The sequence below is a fragment of the Peromyscus eremicus genome, chromosome 8a, assembly GCF_949786415.1.
Source record: "Peromyscus eremicus chromosome 8a, PerEre_H2_v1, whole genome shotgun sequence".
In the NCBI taxonomy this organism is placed as follows: Eukaryota; Metazoa; Chordata; class Mammalia; order Rodentia; family Cricetidae; genus Peromyscus; species Peromyscus eremicus.
The window spans coordinates 102,509,967-102,532,125 of NC_081423.1; the positions used below are offsets into that span (position 1 = coordinate 102,509,967).

The 22,159-nt window shown below is 52.2% G+C and overlaps 2 protein-coding genes across 3 annotated transcripts in view; both read right to left on the reverse strand.

Annotated features, from left to right (window-relative positions):
* Positions 1 to 79: 79 nt before the first annotated feature.
* On the reverse strand, positions 80 to 11,124 carry Faap100 (FA core complex associated protein 100). 2 transcript variants are annotated; one of them, XM_059272275.1, is made up of 10 exons: positions 10,952 to 11,124; positions 10,746 to 10,864; positions 9,138 to 10,093; positions 7,830 to 7,986; positions 6,371 to 7,140; positions 5,567 to 5,703; positions 4,526 to 4,642; positions 2,400 to 2,486; positions 1,966 to 2,101; positions 80 to 511 (listed from the first exon to the last, which is right to left on the reverse strand). In XM_059272275.1, the coding sequence occupies exons 1-9, from the start codon at positions 11,114 to 11,116 to the stop codon at positions 1,970 to 1,972; spliced, it is 2,640 nt and encodes an 879-aa protein (XP_059128258.1). In that variant the 5' UTR covers positions 11,117 to 11,124; the 3' UTR covers positions 80 to 511; positions 1,966 to 1,969. The 2 variants fall into 2 exon arrangements, with proteins under 2 accessions (XP_059128258.1, XP_059128257.1); XM_059272274.1 differs by lacking the exon at positions 80 to 511 and having other exon boundaries at positions 1,881 to 2,101.
* A 1,629-nt stretch (positions 11,125 to 12,753) lies between these two features.
* Positions 12,754 to 22,159, reverse strand: part of Nploc4 (NPL4 homolog, ubiquitin recognition factor) — a 62,206-nt gene continuing 52,800 nt past the window's right edge. Inside the window, exons 14-17 of the mRNA XM_059272276.1 lie at positions 19,973 to 20,068; positions 18,727 to 18,843; positions 17,021 to 17,123; positions 12,754 to 14,962 (exon numbers count right to left, since the gene is read on the reverse strand). Of these exons, the coding sequence (XP_059128259.1) occupies positions 14,805 to 14,962; positions 17,021 to 17,123; positions 18,727 to 18,843; positions 19,973 to 20,068 (474 nt within the window). The 3' untranslated portion in view covers positions 12,754 to 14,804. The remainder of the gene's footprint in view (positions 14,963 to 17,020; positions 17,124 to 18,726; positions 18,844 to 19,972; positions 20,069 to 22,159) is intronic.

The following is a 22,159-nucleotide window of genomic DNA, read 5'->3' on the forward strand; positions in this document are numbered from 1 at the left end:
GGCCATGGCTGGAAGTGGGGCTCCCTCTGTCCCCTCACCCCACCTTGCTCCAGCAGTTGCTAGGCTTTGGGTCAGAGATTGAGGAAGGCCATCCTAACGTAGGCCGACCTGACCCAACTTGGGGCCCTGAAGTCCTCTCCAACTACCCAGGGCGAATGAGACCTATGGAGAGTTGCAAGTCTAAGACAAGAAGTCACTCAGCCAGAGCATGTGTGGGGGTGGGGAGGCAATGTATAGCTGGGAGGAAAGGCAGGAAGCATGCTGGGAAGGAAGTTATGGCTGGATACCCACCCCTACCCTTAGGAATAAGAAAGGGACTGTCCTTGGCTTATTCAGAGCAACAAGGGTCACACATCAGGGCATCCCTATTAACTCTCAGAGCTGACCTTAGCAGCCTGAGTGGGCTAGGTCTCAGAAGCTGGTGGCTCCTCGGCCTGCAGCGTCACGGAGGTCAGGTGTTACCTGGCATGTGTGGGGGACATCACACGGGTGTGGACAAGACTGGGGGACCCTGCTGGAATAATGGTGGCTCTTACTCCATGATGACAGCTCAAGTGAGACTCTCCAGCTAAGACCGGTGCTGGGCCTACTAATTCTGCCAGTGCCAAGGTTAACAAGGCAAAGCCCTGGTGCCCCATCCCCCGGGACCTGCTGGAGACAAGCTTAAAGACAAACCTTGCCATTTCTGAGGACTATAATGGCAAGTAGGGGACACTAGAAATTGTCAGCTCTGACAGAGACAGAAGCCAGTTCAGACCTCTCTCTGCTCCAAGGCAGGCCTGCTGTCCTGTGGGCTGACCCAGCCTCGCTAACTTGTTCAGAGCAGACGTCAGGCACACTACATGATGTAGCTAGAGGCTCCCACTCGGAAGGTGGCAAGAGTGGCCTTGGGTACAAGCTGTGGACAGGGTTCTTAGCAGGCCAGCAGGCAAGGTAAGCCGGCAACCCTGACACTGAGCACCTTGTTACAAAAGCCAGGCTTGTACAGACTGCAGGTGTGTCCAGAGAGGCCATTCCATTTCCTAACGGCCTCCATGGAGGACTGTCCTGTAGGACGGACAAACGCCTATGCAAATACCCTGTGAGGTGAGGGTGGCAGGAGCCCAGTCTGTCCAGACCTTGAGGGGCAGATCTCTGGCCCCAAATGGCCACAGGAGCCCTGGTGGAGGGTAGCTGGGCACCGTGAGGAAGCTGGGACGGACAACCCACCCAGCTGCACAGAGCAGAGCAGGCTGTGAAGAGGGTGAGGGAAGAAGTAAACATCATCTGACACCTGTCATGAAAAGAGCAGCTTGTCGGTACAGCACCTCACAGACAGCACTCAACAGGAGCAGGGCAAGGCCCTGCAGACATGCTCTCCTCCCATGGTGAAAACAGCACCAGCAGCAGCAGCAGGGTACTGCCCAGCCGAGGAGGAGGCTGGGACACCGGCTGGAGGCGGCTTGGGCCATTGGCATCTATAGGAGCCCTCCCATGGTCTTTGTGCTTTGGTTGAGGGTGAGCACTCTGCCACCTGGTGGCTCCAGAGAGGCAGTCAGTGCTCCTGAGATGTGGTGGGGTCAGCAGCAGAGCAGTCCTAAACCCACAAGTCTGAGCCCCAGAAACCCTGTGTCTCCATGGCCTTGGAGTACTTGGGCAATGATCCTTCCCATCAGGGGTGCAGAGGTTCCAGTGGAGGGGTGCTGCCAGGCCAGTCCCAGACCCAGCCTGAGGTGTGTCCTGCCGTGGGGAGAAGCTGGCCAGCAGCTGTCGGGAAGGAAGGCGGCGTGAGAGGAAGGCAGCAAAGGCCAGTGGGTTCAGATGCCGCCTGATCCCACCTCACACCCCACTTCTTCAGCTTTCCTGGCTGACTAGCCAGGAGGCACAGCTGCCTAAGCCAGTGAGCCAGCGTGTATCCTTTTCCATTTGGATAGAACCACAGAGGTCAGCACACTGGACAAAGTGGGAGAGAGGACCAGGACCCACCTAGTCACAACAGGACAAGGCTAGGGTTGCGTAGCTGCTTGTAAACCTGCAGGAGCTTCTGGGCTGTGGAGTAGGAGCTGACTTCATCCTCCGTACACAACTGGTCCCGCAGTGTCTGCACCTCCCGGAGCAGTTCCTGTGGGCAGGTAGCACAGCTCAGCCTACGCCTTCACCTAGGAAGGTCTTGTACTTGGGAGGTAGTGGGTGGTCCAGAAAAGAGCACTGGCTCACAGGGCCTTAAATATGTGACATACAACCACGTGGATATAGGCAGGCAAACAGGAAATGGACATGACCCCCCACATCTTGATCTCATCCAGAGAACCCAGCCCACACTGAAAACTGGGCAGCTCCACATGGCTGGTACCCTCTGAGTAGTGTCTTTCCTACATGCCATCTGGGGACATTCCTCATACCCAGGAACTGGGGCTCACCTGGTGGTTGGCATGGATCTGGTGTAGATACTGTATTCGGAGGTCAGGTGGGCTGGAGCCTTGGGCAGCTTGCTCTGTGACCATAGTCTGGGGAACAGAAGGGTTGCTGGTTGGGTACTGGAGAGTGCTTCCCAGAGTGAATGCCTCAGTCAGAGGCCAAGGTCTTCATATCCCTCAGATCATAGTGACCACTTCTTATGTCTCCCCAAACACTATCTCTTGTGGAGAGCCCACTCATTCACCCAGTAGTGTTTCCCACCATGTTCCCCAGGCCTTTCCTCCTCGGAGACACAGGAGCTCCCACCCACAGTAATAAAGAAAGACGTTTCTAGAATTTAAGTCAGGGCCTTCAATAACCCAGGGTAGCCTCAAACTTGCTATGTAGCTCAGGCTGGGCTTGAATTCCTGATCTTCCTGCCATAACCTACCAACTGTTAGGATTTTGGAATGTACCACTAGGCCTGACCAAAGACCCCTTTTTTGTTTGGTTGGTTGTTCAAGACATGGTTTCTCTGTGTAGTTTTGGTGCCTGTCCTGGATCTCGCTCTGTAGACCAGGCTGGCCTTGAACTCCCAGAGATCTGCCTGGCTCTGCCTCCCTAGTGCTGGGATTAAAGGTATGCACCACCACCCGGCCTTGGTGTTTTTTTTTTTTTTTTGTGAGACAGGGTTTGTGTAGCCCTGGCTGTCCTGGAACTTGCTTTGGAGACCAGGCTGGCCTCGAACTCATAGAGATCTGTCTGCCTTTATCTCCCTCCCAAGTGCTGGGATTAAAGGCGTATGCCACAACATTCATCTTAAAGCGCCTTTTTAAACCCTTTTAAACCTAAACCCAAATCTTGACTCTGTGACTCAAACTTTGGGCTGGGCCTTAGACAGGAGCCCCATCTGATGTATTTGCTCATTCCCTCTGCAGGCTCACTCAGGGCTGGGCATTCATTCTTGCTTTCTGAAGGCAGTCTAGCTTGCTAAAGGACCTTTTTAGATATGTCAAAGCCTTTGGAGCAGACCTGCCTAGGCTGAATATCCACCCCAGGGTCCTGGACAGTGTTACCTTTGGGGAAGCAACATCTGGGCAAGGTCCCAGTGGCTGTGGGAGATTCCTGTCTATAGACCATGGAGGTGCTTGCCTAAAGTTGCCCTGCTGAATGCTACCTAGGGGGCAGTTGCACCATGTGATTCTCTATGAAGGATCAACTGTGTCCCCTTGAAATCACACACCAAGTCCTAACTCTAGTTCCTCTGAAGGCAGCTTTTTATTGAAATGGGGTCTTTGCAGATGACCAAGATAAAAACCACTGGGGTGGCCTTAATCCTATGTGACTGTGTCCTTATAATGGGAAATTTGGGCAAAAGGTGACAGAAGTTCTTGGAGGCTGGTGGCGCCACTGCTTTGGGGACTACCCTGCTAGTAGTCCACCACATGGGGACTAAACTCCTGAACACACAAAGCCCACAGCTGTGTTACAGCCTGCTACTGTTATGCCACTCACTTTGCAGGTGAACTTCACAAATGGCTCAGGACAGGGGAGTCATGTGCTAGGGCTGACCTTCCAGCTCTGCAGGCAGTGAGCACCTCCACCTGTCCCTTCATCACAGAGCATCTGCCAGCTCTAAGGCCTGATTCTCAAGAGAAGCAACACCAGAGCACACAGGGACAAGTTCCGAGGTCAGGTTGGTGGCTACAGCCAAGAACTAACTGCAGAACTGCCAGGTGGCCACTGTGGACCTTGACTTGAGGATGGGCCACACCAGTCTCACGTGGGTGATGGCACTCTGGACAGAGCCATGCTAATTGGCACAAGGGGAGTCTCTGTGCTGACGTGGCTTCTTCTGCACTGATGAACTGCCCTGGGCTGATCCATCTACTCATAGCATAGGCACTTGGCCTGGAATCCATACGAGGGGCTTAGCCCCAGATATGACAAGTAATGACTAGAAATTTATCAGACATATGGACTCGGCCATTTCTGAACTTGGGGTGACACGTGCTGACAGCACCCCTGAAGGGCTCACACAGGCACCGAGACGCCCACAGCTGTGTGGGTCCACAGAAGAAACCTAGACAGCTGCCCAGTGCCTTCAGAGTCTCCTTCCCCAACCTCCCACCCCTGCTGGCTGTGGTACCTGTATTCGTCTGATGAGGGCATGGTGCGCCCTGCACATGTTGGCCAAAGAGGAGCTCTCCACTTGGATCTCCACAGCCTGGATGGGCCCTGCGGGGCTCAAATCAGTCACTGCTACCTGTAACATATGAGGCTCTGAGTAGCTGCAACACAGCCTGGCCTGTTCTTCACATTTTAAAGGCAGGCAGGCTGGAGAACTACGGTAAGAAACCTATTTGCAATGGACAGCCATATCAGGATGACTCAGAATCCAATCCTGTAGAAACCACCTCATTCTGAGCTGCACCCAGACCAAGCTAAACTTGGCTCTATGTCAGGAATGGAATGAAGGCCTAACACAGGGCGTTGAAGTGCCTGTCTGTGGATATCTCAGCACCCTCCAGGAGGTCTGACTGCGCTAACTAGACAGGCTGAGGGCTGGGTAGCCCTGTCTTGCTCTTTACACAGTGGCATAAGACCCAGAGCCTGGGGACTGTAGAAAGGCCTTGGCCACCAATGGTTTCTCCATGCAAGCACAGACTCTGTCCACTGACCAGGACCACTGCTAGTTCTTAGCCTTGGCCAGGGATCATCTGGCTTAGATGTTGGTCACAACATGGCTTGAAAGGGCAGTGCAGTAGGCAGTGAGGTGAGGGATCGGAGTACATGGCCTGAGCTCTGGGAGTACAGGTCCATGGTCCTTGGCAGACAGGGCTTCCTCTCCAAGAGTCTCTGACAGTAAGATGCAAAGGTCTATTGCAGGGGATCCTGGATGCTAGGAGGACCCAAAAAGAGGCTGTACGAGAGGAAAAGGCCAGAGGGGGTGGGCTGTCTCACTTGAGGCTCCCCAAAGGGGCCCACTGCCCTTTGGTGGTCCAACAGGTTAGCTGACACTGGCTTGGGTTAGTTGACCACCAATACTGTATTTATCGTCCACTGTGACCCAGTGGCCCAGACTGACAGGCCAGTTAAAGTAATTCTCCATAAGCAATGGCCCAAGGACCCACTGAGGACTGTGGACCCTGAGTCCCATCCCACGAACATGCAAGCGACCCCTGCTTGCCTCACGGACGATGAGGTTGACATCAGTACCATCTGGGGCTACTCCCTGGATGGAAGACAGTGTCTGGGCTCTCACAACATCCACAGCAGCGTTCTCGGCAAGGAGCCACTGCAGGGTGGCACTGCACAGGTGGAAACCTGGAAGAGAGAGGTGCCTGCTGGAGTGTAGGCAGGTCATACTAAATGGCACCTGTGTGGCTTCCCTCAAATGTTCCTTTTCCAATGCCACCTATGTGTCCCAAATGCCCACAGTCTTACCACAAGTAGGGAGCTAAGATAGATAGTTACTCAAGAGACAGGAAGAAATAGGGGTCATCAGGAAATCATGGACCCAGAGCTAGAACCTTACTTGGGGAGGTCCTCCAAGGCACAGGGTACAGGCCTAACTGCACTGTGGTGCCGACAGAAATGCTGTGCAGGATGGTTTCAGCCCTCCCCAGGACAGACTGAAAACAGATATACAACCCAACATCCACTGGGAGCAGCAGAGAGGAACCAGCAACCAGGACACTTCTGCCACACATCCGGTGCCAAACAATACAAACAGTTCAGCACACTGTGGGAGCAAAAGCCAGGCCCAATGCTGTAATAGACCTCAGACAGACCAGCTTCTGGTCTGCTCAGCTTGTGCCTCCTTACAGTTTTTAAGAAACACACAAAGGACATGACAGGGCAGCATGACACAGGACTCCAACAGCAATCAGGATGCAGTGCACTCGTAAGAGCCACAGGGAGAGAGGGGAACATCCTACTTCCACAGGCTACAGGGCCCTGAGGCCGAAGTGAAGCCAGTAGTGCCACCAACCTGAGTGACCGCCCTCCAGGGCAGTCCTGAGGAGCGCCGCTGACACCCTGATGGATGCTGTAGATGGAGGCAGGTACTTGGCCCGCAGGGAGGCAGCTCCAGTTGGCTCACTGCCAGGGGCTTGGCAGGTCTTCAGGAAGGTTTCCACAGGCTCACAGGCAGGGCCAGGCACGCAGGGCGCCTGTGCAGGGTGTGAGGCCACACCAGGGAAGCGCAGACACTGCAGCATGTCCACTGTACGCTTGCACAGGGGCAGGCAGACACCCTCTTGCTTAGGAAGGTTGAGAGGAAGCTTCTCCAGATAGGGGACCTCTAGAGGATCTGAAGGGGCCAGGGCCCCACCCACCACCTCCCTGAGGCTGTAGAAGAGCCAGCAGGACATGGTCACTGGCAGGTCAAGCATGCCACTCTCACTAGGGCCCAGGGGCAATGTCACTTCCCGCCGACTTCCTGGGCCAAGTCTGTCCACTGGAATGGTGTAGGTAAAAGTTGAGCCAGCCCCATCCAGGTCTAAGGCAGAGGAACTAGTAAGCACCTGAATACACAAGGTCCAGCCCTGGTCCAGGCTGAAGCTGCTACTGTTTTCTAGTGTGCAGGTGGCCATCAGCATGTCTCGCAACTCCAGGCGGCTCCAGGAGATAGTGATGGTACATGAGATGGGCCGAACACCCTCCTGGCTGGACAGCAGGGCACAGCTCACATTCATGGCCTCGTTGAGACTTGTTATGGCCTTGTTGCGCTGGTCAACAGCTTTCTTCAGAAAGGACACTCTGAAAGGAACAGACACAACACCCAGGACCATGAGGTCACAGCAGAGGGAGCCACATCTGTGCACCAGCTCTCAGAGGATGCCGGGGAAACCCTTCAGAAGCCAAGTTCAGTTGCTTGACCTGATCTTTATTCTTGGCTTTGGAAGGCAAGAAAGGGTGGAGACGCTGAACTGGCCTATGCCTGCCAGGGATGAATTACCCCACAAATCACCCCACAAGCTCCCAAATGGCCCCCTTTCTCCTTTGCAATACTCCACAGTGACAGTGGGTGGTAGACCTATGGGAATATCCCCAAGTCACAAGGCTATAAAGCCCATAGACAAGCAGCTCTAGGCCCAAAGTCATGAGGAGCAAGAGGAACTAGCACTGGTCGTGGCTGAGGGGAAAGTTTGGGTGTTGGAAACTTGGCTGAGAGCAGGAACACACTGGCTGTAAGGAGCATCCACAGAAACAGGCAAGGGATTGGTGCTAGCAGGCTCCTGGATCCTGTCAGAGGGAAGGTGAAGGACTGAGAAGAAAGGGGTCTCTTGTCTTCTGAGGGCTTGGGTGCAGACTCTTTGGCCCCTGATGGAGATAGCCACACACATGGTTGTTACGCAGAACCTCCCTAGCCTGAGTCAGCTCCACCCAGGATGCTGGCCCCCAAGAACAAGATACAAGCTCTTCATGAGCCAGAGCCTGAAGCTCACCTCTCAGACACATCACCGATGTCCAAGAGCAGCTCCTTAATTTTCTGGCCTGCATTTGCCATAGCCATTTTGGCAGGCACACACACCTCAGAGTTCAAGTCCAGGCTGCAGGTGATCAGGCGTCCTTTGGAAGACAGGGCCAGGAGCTCGGTGCTACCTGATGATGAACACATGCAGGGCCAGTCAGCAGTGTTTGCTCTGGACTCCAGGAAAAGGGTTGGCAAAGGGCCAAGGCAGAGTCCAAGGAAGGAAATGAGGTGCTTGTGGGGAGACCAGGGAAGCCCACACCAAGGGGCTGGACAGAGAAGGTGACCACTGTTTTCTATACTCATTTTGGATTGCCTACACGAGATAGTGTCAGCCCAGATGTGATGCCATGGTAGTGACTGATCCACACAGACAGGACAAAAAGGGGCCAAAGGAGGACACTGTATGGCATCCAATCATTCAACAGTGTCTCAGTCTTCAATAGGCCACACAGAGCAAAGCTGCTGAGCTTTCCAAAGAGAAGTGCCCTTGGAGGCCCAGCTCTGCTCACCTCATCCTCACTGGGCACATCTCACCACATCCTGCCCTCTTCTTGGCACTGAGGGGACAGAGGCTGCCCCTGCCAAAGGTCTGCTTGCTTCCTGACTCCCAACATAGCTCTTACCATGAACCCTGAAGTGGGTAGTTTAGTAGCTGGAAATAAGTTCATTGGTGCTCTGGTCTCCAGCCACACCTACCCCTGCCCCGACCCTGTGGTAGTTTGGCTCTTCCAAGTGTTTTTCTCCTGATAAGCGGTTTTCTGCAGATTTAACCTATTCATAGTGGATCTTTATGGGAAAGCACTGGGGAGAGAGGAGTGTCTTCCTCTCAACCCAGAGCCTGGCAAACTCAGCTAAAGCTGTCTTAGAGAACCGAGACACCCTCTGAATGGCTCATAAACAGGTCATACAGCAGGGAAAGCAGGCTCATCCAGCCTCAGAGGACATAGGGAGGCTTGGCCTGACCTGATTTGAGACCTGCTGTGGGGGTATGCTCTTACACCAACCTCATAAGCCACATGTTGTGAGCTGGCACTCAACTGAAGAGCCAGGGCACACCCAGGTAGAGCAGCACACTGCCCAATCCCAGGCAGGACACACATACAGAGGTACCTCAACCCCAAGACAGGAGTGAGTGAACCACTGGTCTGTGATAGGCCTGGCGAGAAAGCCTGGACCTGCCACCTCTGCAAAGGTCTCACCAAAGAAAAAAGCAAGGAGCAAGGACAGCTCAGGGGAAAGACTGTCCTAAGGCACAGTCCTATCCAACGGCAGCTCATACCTGTAGATGCCCTGGATGATACGTAGAGCGTGACGGCGCTGCAGATGTTCAAGCTGGCTGGGCACAGGGTGGAGGGCAGACCTCCTACGGCCCCGTCTGCCTTCTCAGGGTTCCAAGGAGCATCTCTCCGAGTCAAGTCTACCACACAGAGGTTTGAGGGGGTGCTGTGGTACATGTGGCCATCCCCGCCACAGGCGGCACAGAGCACAGGCCCGGGGAGGCAGTACTCACGAAGCTCTGGCACCAGATTCCCTGACTCACTCCAGCTGGCCTTGATGGCCAGTGTCCGGCCTTGGTGGCCAAGGGCTACCAGGCAGTCAGAGTGCACATTCTCCTCAAGCAGCAGCTCTCTTGCCTCTTCCTCAGCATGTGGCTCTGCCCTCAGAGCCCCAATGAAGACCACAGGCTCCTCCAGGTGATGGAGGATCTTGACCAGGACCTTTGGGTCACTGGGGGCTAACCCACAAGGGACCAAGGTCTTCAGAACCACACAACAAAGCTGGCCATCAGGAAGACCGCAGAGGATCACAGGGGACTGCAGGAGGCTGGCATCAGCTCCAAAGAGTAGGCCAAAGAGAGCCTCCTCTAGCACAAAGCAGCCACAGCCCTGCGGGTGGCCGTGAGGTGCCCTGGAGCCTGGCGGGAACACACAGCACAGCACCGGCAGGAAGCAGGGTGCTGCAGGCTTTCCCGGCACCCCACCTGGAGGGGTGCAGGTAGACAACTCCACCTCACCAACCTGGCCTCCAGGCTGAGGCTCCTCCCCTGGACAGGGACGCGCAAAGAGCTGCATCTTCCACTGGGTGGGGCCCTGTACCAGGGTGACCAGCATGTCATCCAGCACAGTGAAGGCACAGAGAGCCGCATCGGGGAGGACACAGGCATCTGGGTCCACATGGATCACAGGGCAAGGGTGAGCCTCATCCTCTTTGTCCTCACAGGCCTGGATCACAGACCTTCAGGAACAATGGAGCAGAAGTCAGTACTGGATGGGGTGGCATTACGTTATGTTCAACAATAACCTGACTTGCTCTGAGCAGGCTAGGCAGAGCAGTGCCTGAAAGTGTTCCCATGTCATCCACAGGCCACTCAGCAGGTCACATACGCCACCTGACACACGGATCAGCCAGAAGCATAGCTCCACAGACAATGCTCATCGGTGTGGGAATGATCCCGTGTTGCATCTGGGCTGTGTCTGTTGAGTTTTCCCAGCACAAGCCACTGGCCAACAAGCCTTTGCTGTTACTACCAACAGGAGACACCTCTTTCTGAGACCCACTTCTAAGTGGTCTTGCCAGACACCTGAGGGCAGCAGCAGTTGTGCTCCTGGCTGCAGACTTCACTACCTGAGCCTCAACAGCTAAGAACTTCATGGAAGCAGACACTCTAGGGTCACAACTGTGGGGGCAAGAGGTTCCAAGTGCACATACAGATGGCCTAGACCGCAGTCCCCTGCCTCCTGCATGTTGTCAGTGGCCGGTCAGTACGGACAGGGGCAAACCGGGCACTGCTCAAAGGAGGATACGACAGCAGGTCTACCATGTGCAGGCCTCCCTAGGGACCCGACCTGTGAACTGGCCGGAGCCGCGTGGGGCCACGCCCCCTCACCTGTTCTGGGAGTCCAACGACAGACAGTAGATGCCAGTCCGTGCACATAGGACGTAGAGTGCCCTGCGGATGGCCAGGAGCTGCAGGTGCCACACCTGGTCGGGAAACTGGTACACCGCCTGGGCGCCAGGAGAGCGAGGTCAGGCGAGGGCACACGCGGCCCCGGCTCACCTCGGAACGGCGCCGCCCGCCCGCCCACCGCTCACCGTCAGCATCCCTCCCTCCTGGTCGTACACATAGACGAACTCGCGCCCTGTGGACAGAAAGATCTCCGCCTCATGACGCAGCACTCGCGGCTGGCCCCCCGCCCGGCCCCCGAGCGGGCAGCCGAAGTCGGACAGGTAGTGCACGCGCGAGGAAGCGCCCGCCATGGTGCGGGCGCCGGGCCAGGGCTCAGGCTCGAGAGGCGGTGCCGCCTCCAGGCTTTACGGCCGCCTACAGCGTGGCACGGCCTCCGCCGTAAAGCGGCCGCTGCGGAGGCGGGGTTGGGGCCTGTGCAGGGGCGGGGACGGCGGTCCGACGGTCCTGTAGCCGGCGGGAACGCCCCGTCACAGCGGGCGCGAAGACGCCGTGGCTCAGCAGAGCCACGATTTAGAGCGAAACGCAGGAAGGCCGAGGGCCGCCCGATGGGCAGCGGTTTTTCAAGTCCACTCCGGCCCAGGTAGGGGTCCTTGCCTCAGACCTCCTACCTGGTGTGCAGAGGTTGCTCTAGTACAAGGCTGCATGCCACACCCGGTTTTGTGTCAGCACTGGGGAGGGTGTCACCAACATAGCACAGGCTCTTTGGAGTTGGGTGGCTCAGTACACTGTGCAGTCCCTTGATCAGGGAAAATAGGGCTTCGGGCCAGCCAGCCAGAACAGCCTTTCCTCCGTGCACGAACTCATCCGGATGCAAAAGGGATTCTGAATTGGAGCAGAGGATGCTGAGAGCCCTAAAGAGCAAGGTCTAAGAGACGGTTTCCATTGTTCTTCAATGACAGTTCTACTTGCTGCTCTTTGAGGGTGCCGGCTGAGATGAGAATCCTACTCAGAACCTAGATGCCACTGCCTATGTTCCTAGAGCGGCAGCTCCTCAGGCTGAGGCAGGATTGCTTGAGTTGAATTGTGGGGTCAGCTCAGGAAACCTTGTCTGGTAAAATGCTAGTCTGAATATTTCAGTGGCCAAATCTAGGAGTAAAGGTGTCTGGGACACAACCAGGTACAAAAAAATGTCCCGTGGGCTTGGACATAGTTATAATCCTAGCATAGCCGTTCAAACACAATTCTGGGGCTGGAACATGGCTCAGCAGTTAAGAGCACATACTGTTCTTGCAGAGGACCCAAGTTTGATTTCCAGCATCCACAACCCTGGCAGCTCCAGGGGCTCCCACATCCTCTACTGGCCTTTCTATTCATGTGCACAAAAACACACAATAAAAACAATAAGCTGGGTGGTTGTGGCGCACACCTTTAATCCCAGCAAGTACTTGGGAGGCAGAGACAGGTGGATCTCTGAGTTCTGAGGCCAGGGTGGTCTACAGATCAAGTTCCAGGACACCCGTCTTGAAAAACCAAAAAACCAAAACCAAACACCAAATGATAAACTAATGTTTTTTGGAGACTGTAGTCCTGGCCTATCTTTACCTCCAGAGTGCTGGGATTAAAGAGGCATCCACCACCATGTCCAGCTGTAAATTAAAAAATAAAATGAAAAAAACTAAAAACCAAACCACAACCTGGGGGTGGTAGTGGTGGTGAACCTACTGCACAAATTCTAAGTGGCCTTTGGAACAGATCTCTAAGTCCTGTCCCCAGGCTGCTCTGAAGACACCTTGGCTGGAAACGCCTGGAGGATGAAGTCTTCCTCTGAAGCATCTGAGTCTCTTCCAAAGAGTTGGAAGCATCCTCAGCTTATCTTCTGCATACCAGGTTTTAACACTCAAGACAGCACATGCACATACACACCACACATGATACAATTGGTGGACAACGGTTCTGGGCACAGGAACAACGCACTGGGAGCAGGGCAATCGCTTCAGGCGCTTTTATTAGGTTCCACTGCAGGGCTAGGGTCAAAGAAATACTAGTCCACACCCAGCCAATGCACACCTATGAGCCCAAAGCAGAGCCGAAGCGGGAGCACCCATGTCCCAGGAGCAGGCTGGTCAGAGCAAGGCCAGGGCTAGGCCCCATTTCTGAGCCTGAAGAGGACCATGGCAGCCACTGGGTTCACTTGGGTAGGTATACCCACAGGCACCCCTTTCTGGGTTATAGTGCCTGATGGCAGGAGGGATTAGAGGTGGGACTAGGGCCACCTCCATGTAGGAGGAGGTAGCTTAGAGGCTCAGGCCTGAACCTTCTGTAGGGCTCACCCCAAGCTGGTAGCATTAGCTTGACTCTCTTTGGACAATAAAATAAAGTGCATTACTGAACAAAGAGTAACTGAAAACCATAAGCAGAGAAATCACAACAATTTCTTTAGCTAAAAGACAGAGAAAACAAGAATTATTTGGATGCCAGAACATGAGAAAAGTAATTAACTTTGTAGACAAAGATGAATGGGGAATAAGTAGTGGCAAAAAGGTCTCCAGAGTCTGTGCTGCCCAGCACCTGCCCAGCATGTACAATGGTGCCAGTATAGTCAGCATCAGGAACACAGCTATGCTAGGACATCCAGTCTACCAGATCTCAGGGACCAGAAAAGACAGGGAGACTACCAGGAAGGAGAAAGATAGCCCTCAGCACTTTCTCTGTAGGCTGTTGGTAGGTGGCTGGAGAGACTGTTTGCTCTCTACCTCCTGACCCTCCAGGATGACCCTGTCAATACCAGACCAAACTCAATGGGTCCAGAGCCCCTGGGCCTTTGACTTCAGATTGCATGCCAGGTGAAACCAGCGGTGCTGACCCTAACCCTGCCCCAGGAAGACCTAGCAGACAAGTGTCCTGCCCACAGGGCTAAGGATACGGAAGGCATGGCCTTTCCCAGGGTAAAGGACAGCTGACTTAGCTCTCATTAAGGCAAAGAGGCATCAAGATATCCATATCTTAACCTGGGTAAGGGCTGTCACAACACAGCCACAAGGGACCCTCAGAGACCATTTTTAATTGCCCACACCTGTCCAAGCCTCATGGTGGCCACATGGGCACCTTTTCTAGACTGTCTCAACTGCTACAGCACTGTGCAAGAAGGCCACAGTGTAGGGAGGCCTTGGGAAAAGGAACAGTGCTGGGAGGGGACCTGAATCCCAGGGCTGGCCCACACACTTGAAGGGACTACCAGGCAAGAGCCACCACTGCTCTGCTAAACCACCCAGGCTACCAGCTGCCACCATCCTGTGGCATGGTAGGAAAGTCTCAGGCACTGAGGTTTGCTTCCGAGGAGAACTAATGGTGGCCCCTGCCCATAACCACCTGACCACCCGGGAGGGGCTGCACTCAAGAGGAAAGAAAGCAGAATTACATTGCTCTCACTCCCGTCTGTGCAGTTTTATCTTCAAAACAATAAATAAAAGTTTTCTGGGCAGGAGTTACTGATAACTGCTGATTTCAGGCAAGGACAGGGACACATCACACTGCAGGCCAGACCGAGGACCACAGCTAGCCAGCCACCCATGCTCCCAACAGGAGGGACACATCCCACAGCAAGGGAACAGAGACAGCCAGGAGCATCCATCCAAACACTGGGGAGAAGGTGGGAGGCAGAAAACAAAAAGCATAGAGAAAGGAAAGACAGCGGGGTGACAGCAGCAACCTCTCTGCACCCCCAATTTCAGGTGATTGTTTGGAGGTGCTCAGTCCTTCCAATACAGTAGGGAGCTAATAACTAGGTGAGGCATGTGGGGTGCTCTTGGGCAGGGCTGCTCTGCCCTTCCAGTTGGGAGGTTCTGTTCAAGCCCAGCATAGCAGCTGGGGCGCTTTCTCTTCAAGATCCGCACTGAGAAGCCTCAGTGTATCCGGAATACCAGGGCAGCTGGCCCACTGCTTCAGGGCTGTCGGCTCGGCCTTATAGGAAACATGTGGCGCTCCAGGCTTCAGAGAGGGCTGGGCTGGCCCAGTCCCGCTCAGTAGAGGGCCAGAGCCCTAGGTCCTGGGGAGGCTGCACATCTCGCAGTGGCCAGTGCCAGGCTGGTTCATGAAGGTACAGTGCTGACAGGCCCACATGGCAGAGGTAGCAGCACGTGCCGAGCCCCCGACTGCGCCATACTCCTGGAGAGCTGGGAGCTGCACACCAACAGTGCCTGTAGGGTAAAGCGCAGCGAGAACACATCACTTATGCACAGGAAAGACATCTCCTCAAGTTCTACCGACAGGGCAGAGGTGGCTCCAAAGTCCCAAACTGTCGGCACAAAATCTGTTCTGGCTCCAGTCCGCAAACACCCCACCCTGCTGTGCACTAGAAGCTCGCTCCCTTGTTGCTAGGTATTCATTCCTGTGACAACATCACACCCCTGTGGTGGGTCTCTGGGTAGTTTCTTACATAAACTCTTTGTGGACTTGAATCTTACTTTCTTCTGGTAAAGGTCCAGCTGCATCAGAGGCCAAGCATCTGGAGTACCCCCCTTCCCCCCAAAACAGGGTTTCTCTGTAACAGCTCTGGCTGTCCTGGAACTAGATTTTGTAGACCAGGCTGTCCTCAAACTCACAGAGATCCACCTGCCTCTGCCTCCCGAGTGCTGGGCTTAAAGGTGTGTGCCACCACCACCAGCTCTGTAGCATTTCCTAAGAAAGTCACATCCATTCCCAAGTAGATAGAGGTCAAGTCCAACCTACCCCATGTTCAACAGTGCCTGATACTGTCAGGTTTTTGTGTTTTGTTTTTTCATTTTAGCTACTCTGATGAATGTGCAGTGGCACCCCAAGTTTTTTTGTTTTGTTTTGTTTTTTGAGACACGGTTTCTCTGTGTAGCTTTGCGCCTTCCCTGGAACTCACTCTGTAGACCAGGCTGGCCTTGAACTCAGAGATCTGCCTGGCTCTGCCTCCCGAGTGCTGAGATTAAAGGCGTGCGCCACCACCGCCTAGCTTAACTGTTTAATTTTCAACTTAAACAATCTTTTGTGCCTGGGCAAGCACTATACCAACAAGCAACACCACCAGCCAACCCTGAACTCAGTGTATAGCCCAGTGCTAAGTGCTGGAATTCACAGGTGTGTGCTGCAGTCCCCAGCCGTCTCGGCTCACTCTCCTGTGAAAGCCATCCTTCTCTTCAGTTGGCCGCGTTGATCCATGCTCACTCCTAACCAGTGTGTCAGATTATCTGCCTTCCTGTCAACACCATGTTGCTGGATCACTGAAGCTTTATGCTTGAGGTCAGACAGGTGACTTCTCTAGCTTTTCCCTTGCCTTTCAGGTGGACTTGGCTTTTCTAGATTCTCTGTGTCTCTAAATAAATGTTAGAACCTGTTAATTTTACTTCACTTAAAAAAAAAAAGTCGTCACAAAACAAGATACTTGGGAACACCTTGTATGTATTAGGTAAATTCTATGCTGGAGCTACCATGACACCAGGAGAGTTGGTAAGTATAAAGCATGCCAGCCGGGCGGTGGTAGCGCATGCCTTTAATCCCAGCACTCGGGAGGCAGAGCCAGGCAGATCTCTGTGAGCTCGAGGCCAGCCTGGGCTACAGAGTGAGATCCAGGACAGGCACCAAAACAGAGAAACCTGTCTCGAAAAACCAGAAAACTAGAAAAAACTGGCTCTGCTTCCCAAGTGCTGGGATTAAAGGTGTGCGCCACCACCACCTGGCCTTGTTTTTTTGAGACAGGGTTTTATTGTATAACAGCCCTGGCTGCCCTGGAACTCACTCTGTGGCTGGCCTCTGCCTCCCAAGTGCTGGGATCCAAGGTGTGCACACCATGCACAGCCTGGCGTCTTGTTTTGTGACACTGTCGTAAACAGTACTTGGTTCTCACCACTGATCTTGTGCACAGGACTGGACCATCAGACATGGACTTTTTAGGAGTTAGGGTTAGTGAACACAGGAGTGTGGACCCTGCCGCCTGCAGCACTGGGAACTCAAGTGTGGGGGATGGCGGTGACACATAAGGTGCTCACAAATACCCTTTCAGACCAAGGATCTAGCTGGTGCATACAATCACAGCGTAAAACTCTACAAACCCAAGGATTACAGCCTGGATAGTATGTGGCCACATCAGCAACCATGACATATACCCAGCCATGGCGGCTGCCTGTGTTTGTCCCTTTGCCCAATCCTTTCAAGGAGGGAGCTGGGTTAGAAGTCCAGGGTTTAAATGACAGCGCTCATGCCCCTGGCAGAGGGGAAGAGAGGACACTTACTGCAAAGCTGCTCAATGGTGGCCCACTGTTCAGATTTTTTCCATGTCTGTGCTAGCTCCTCATTTCTGGTCCTCACGGCTTCTAGCAGCAGGCTGATACTGTCCTGTAAGAAGTCACAACAAAGGTTCTACTTTGCTCTGAGGGGAAAAGACTCTTACTATCTTTTTTCCCTTAACATCAATAACATCTTTCAAAGAAAATTGAAAATAACCTCAGAAGCTGTCACTGCAAAATGCAAGATGCGTTAGATCTAACTGGGAATTCAACTTAGTGGCAGAGTGCTTGCCTAATATGTAAAGCACTGGGTTCAATCCCCAGTATGCAGAGAGAGAAAGGTATTAAATAAATACATTTAAATGCTAAAGTTAACTAAACCTTAATTTCTTCTCACATAGCCCCCACAACAAAGAAGGCACATACCTAGGTCCTAGAGACAGTTTAGCAGGAACCCACGTCTGTAAGACCTATTCTCCTCCCTCACAATCTGCCCTCTGCTTTTATTCTTCTCCATCGTGCCCGCAAACTATCTATAGCCTTTGGGGGTCAACATACAGTCTCTACAATGAGGTTATCAAGGGCTCTCAGTACCTCTCAATAATGTTTTCTATCAGGTAATTGCAAAAACAGTCATGCTGGATAGAAAGGTGGTCCTGATACAGACAGACCCTTCTGTCACCTTGTATTCAGATAGAGGGTTTACCCTGGATCCAGAAGGCTGACCACAACCAGAAAAACCAGGGTCCCTCACGGAGAGTATCATATTGGGTGGTGGACATGTTAATGTGTATATACTATGATGTATATAAACCCAGCAAGATAAAAGGATAATTACAAGCTGCTGGATGGAAATATCCTGGGAGTGAGGCCTCTATTTTGTCCCCTTAGGGAAAGAGGTTGAGTTAGTATCATCAAGTTCAGAGAGACTTGTTCTTATCTCTTTGGCATTTCCATGGATCTCAGGCAAAGAAAGGCCACAGAAAAAGGGCACTCATGCTGTGGATGCCCAAGGCATACACACAGGCTTCCTGGGGGACCTGCTGCCCTGCCCTGTTAATAGAGCATCTAACATCCGCAAAACATTCAGTCATTTTCCTTTATTGTGTATCTTAAAAATGCCAACTGTGCAATGGTGTATGCAGGTCCTGGAAACTGGCCAAACCTTCTGGGCTCAGGCCATAAAATGTTCTGGCTCACCAGGCGGTGGTGGCGCACGCCTTTAATCCCAGCACTCGGGAGGCAGAGCCAGGCGGATCTCTATGAGTTCGAGGCCAACCTGGGGTACAGAGTGAGTTCCAGGAAAGGCGCAAAGCTACACAGAGAAACCTTGTCTCGAAAAACACCCCCCCCCCCCCAAAAAAAATGTTCTGGCTCATAAGGAGAGATGGCATCAGGAAACAGCAAAGGCATTGGCTCTGAGGCTGTGCAACAAGGACTGTCTGCTGTCTGGACTGTGGGATGCCTAAGGCTCCAGACTAGAGGACAGACCTCATCTCCCTCTGCTCTCCAGGTGATTCTCAACAACCCAATTGTCCTACACCACAGAGGCTAAAGATCAAACATCTCTATCAACAGTGAAATTCCCTTATGAAGTGCTGTGGCCTGTACATCTCACACACTGGGCATGGGGCAGCTATCTCCTGACATCAAGCTTTACCCCAGTACTTGGGATCTGAGGAAAGCAAGCAAGAGGGCAGCAGAGCTTGTACCTGCAGTGGCATGACTTCATTGGTGACCAGAAACAGCAGGAGATGGAAGTCAGAGATGGTATCCAAGAACACGGACGAGGTATTCTGGGACAAGTAAGTGGCCAAACTATGAAAGTCCTAAGGAAGAGTCAAGAAAGGAGGGAAAAAAATTAATGTTTTATCACAAATCCCTACCACTAAACCAAGAAAGAGTGCTGCCTTTTACTAAACATAGGCACATTAAATAGCAGAAACACATTATTCTCCTGTTTCAGTGACCATCAAGGGAGTCCAGAAGAGGAACAGAGAGCTACAGGATTAGTGTGACTCTGCTGCCCAGTGGAAGCCCTCAGCACACCTGACCCAGGTATATAAGGAAGCAGGTATTTAAGTGGCCCAGACCCAAGACATTGGTCAGATAAACAGAAAACATCCCTTTACCTACCCTGTCTTTGAACTACATGTACCAGGCTGGCCTTGAAATCACAGAGATCAGCCTGCCTCTGCCTCCTGAGTGCTGGGATTAAAGACGTGTGCCATCACACCTGCTGAGGGTAGCTTTTAAACAACCAGACACAAGCAAGAGGATCACTGTGGACATCTCAAAGGTCTGCCAAGTAAGTGGCAGTGTCCCATAAGCATCTGACATCCCTGGATGGATAGGCTTCAAGGAACCACACCCCAAAAGTAGATGTTATTTATGGCTATTCCTCAGCCAACTCATATTCTGAAGTATTGGTACAGCCTAAAAACAACTAAGTACACAGACTGTCTGTACTAGACAATAATGGCAACTCAGGTCAGGTGGATCTGTAGTTAAAGCAAAGGACAGAGTAGGAGATATGAGCAACAAAGCCCATCAACACCGCATGCCACCAGAGTCCGGATGGACCCCGCAAACTCAGAGAGCAAAGGCATGGCAGACCAACAGGGAAGGGAGACTGTCTGCACTGCTCTACTGTACAGGACAGCAACAAACAAAGGAAGCTTGGCACACAACAAAAAGTGATGAATAGTATTGGAAACGTTAAAAGCCAAGTGAGAATGGATTTCTGGCAAGTCTGTAGGCCAAGGGCTTCAGGGGATTTAAGCATGGTTATCTATTACCTGGTGAGAAAAGGGAATCCAAGTAACCAACAATACCCACAACAGGGCCTCATGGGACTTGCTAGATAATGAATCAAGGGAGTGTGAAAATGGCACTTTTGGGGAAAAATAAGACAATCGGAAGTTCCTTTAAATTTTGTCTCTAAGACAAAGAGCTTACCTGTGTCTCACCCAGCACATCCCGGTTTTCAATAGGAAACGGATTTTGTGAAATAGAAAAAGTGTAAACTGGATCCTTGGGGAAGGTGGTTGGGATCTAAAGAACAAAAAAAACATACTATGATCATGTTCCAGAAACAGGATGGGCACTCTGCCTGTACAAACCATCTAGACAGACCTTCTGAGATGACGTGTTGAAGGGAACAGGAAACTGTCACCCTCAAATAATAAACCCAGACTCTGGGAAACAAACTAAAGAACGTATCTTACAAGTGCCAACACTTGGGCAGCCTGGCTCTGTTCGGGGCTGACACGACACCTAACTGCCGGGGCTTGTGCCACTGCGCTCACTTTGCTATGGATAGCCAATGCCAGTTCATCCTGGTCAGGGAACTACAGAAAGGAACGGAGAAGGCAAGAGACAGACTAAAGGCATAAAATTCTCAACACTAGGCTTGGTGGCAGCTATGGAGTCAGTGTGGGCCTGAGAAATGCCAATTACCTCCAAGAGTCTCAAAGAGGCCCTTTGTGAGAACCAGTTTCTGCAGGCAGGACTAAGAGCCATGGGCGCTGTTCTCCTCCAAGGCGAGTGACCTAAGTCAAGACTCTACCAAAGGTGAGCCAATTCTCTGACCCCAGCATGCTTTAGTTAATGGCAGAGGGCATTTTAAATCTAACATATAATCAATAGAAGACTCAGGGTCACTGGTGAATGTGCAGGATCAATAGGAACACAGGTTTTATTCCTCTTGGCAGAGGCCCCTTCCCACAAAAGCACCTAAGTGCAAGTTACCAACACTTGTGTCTGACATACTTCCCTCTGCACATGACATTAGCATCATCAGGTCATACCCCTTCCAGATATAGAACAGCTATTTTAACTCCTGTGGGACTATTTCTAAAGAATAAAAACGTTGCTCTGGTCGCTGTGATCTGTTTTCTACATCAGCAAAGGCAGCAGGCTATTTCTGGATTCAGCTGTGCCAATGTCAGCACTCTATAAGGACAAGCTGAACCATCAGATGCATCATAGATGGCTGGTCCTTTACAGACACATATTTGCAGCAGTGAGGCCAAGTCTATAGACCTGAGCCGTGGGCTGGCCATAGGCTCAGGTTCCTATCTAAGAGGCAGATGATGGGAGTGGCTCCCATAGAAGCACCGAGTACGGTACTGACAACACAGTTCCAGCCATGTCTGAACACTAGACACGAGAAGTATAATCAAGTTGTAAGCAAAAGCCTGGGGATACTCAAGTCTCTGCTTTTGGGTAGGCACAAGCAGGAGTGGGAGGGTGGCTGCAGAGTATTTGCTAGAATTTACCAGTAATCCAGAGTTACTTGTGGTATACATCTGTAACTCCGTTGTTCGAGACGCCAAAGCAGGAGATTCTGAGTTTGAAGGCTGCTGGGCAACTAAGGGAGAGCCTATCTCAAAATAAAGAAAACTCGAACAAAAAGGGACAGGGGTGTAACAGTGTGCTTGCCTAGTACATACAATGCTATGCATTCAAATCTCAAAAGGGTGAGGAGTATTTAACCTTGCAGGAGACCCTAGAGAGCAACACAATCAAAGTCTGTGGTGGCTCCAGGGGATCACTCTAGGGATCCAGTTTCTCTTCATGTGCTGAAGGCCATCCCTGCTCAGACTGCCCTGGGTTTATGAAATAGCCATCCCAGGGCTTGGGAGATGACTCTGTGCAAAATCTTTGCTGTGATACAGTTATCCTACTCTCAAATTTAAGAACAGAAGGTATGTTGGGTGGGGTGGCTTATATCTTTAATCACAGCACTTAGGAGGCAGAAGCAGGCAGATCTCTATAAATTCAAGGACAGCCTGTTCTACACAGTGATTATCAGGACAGTCAGAGCTACATAAATGAGACACTGTCTCAAAAAACAAAAACCAAACCAAAACAAAACCACAACAAGACAAAAGCAAACCCCAAACAAATAACAACAACAACAAAAACCCTGCAGATATGCTGGGCATGGTAGTTCATACCTCTAATTCCAGCCCTGAAGAGGTAGAGGCAAGATTACAACTTTAAGGCCAGTGAGGGCTATATAGTATGACCTTGTCTTTAAAAAAAAAAAAAAAAAAAAAAAAAGGCGGGGGAGGGGGATACAGACAGGCCTAGTCCAGATCTATACTATCTCTGGCACCAGGGAAAGAGCCAAACAGCACT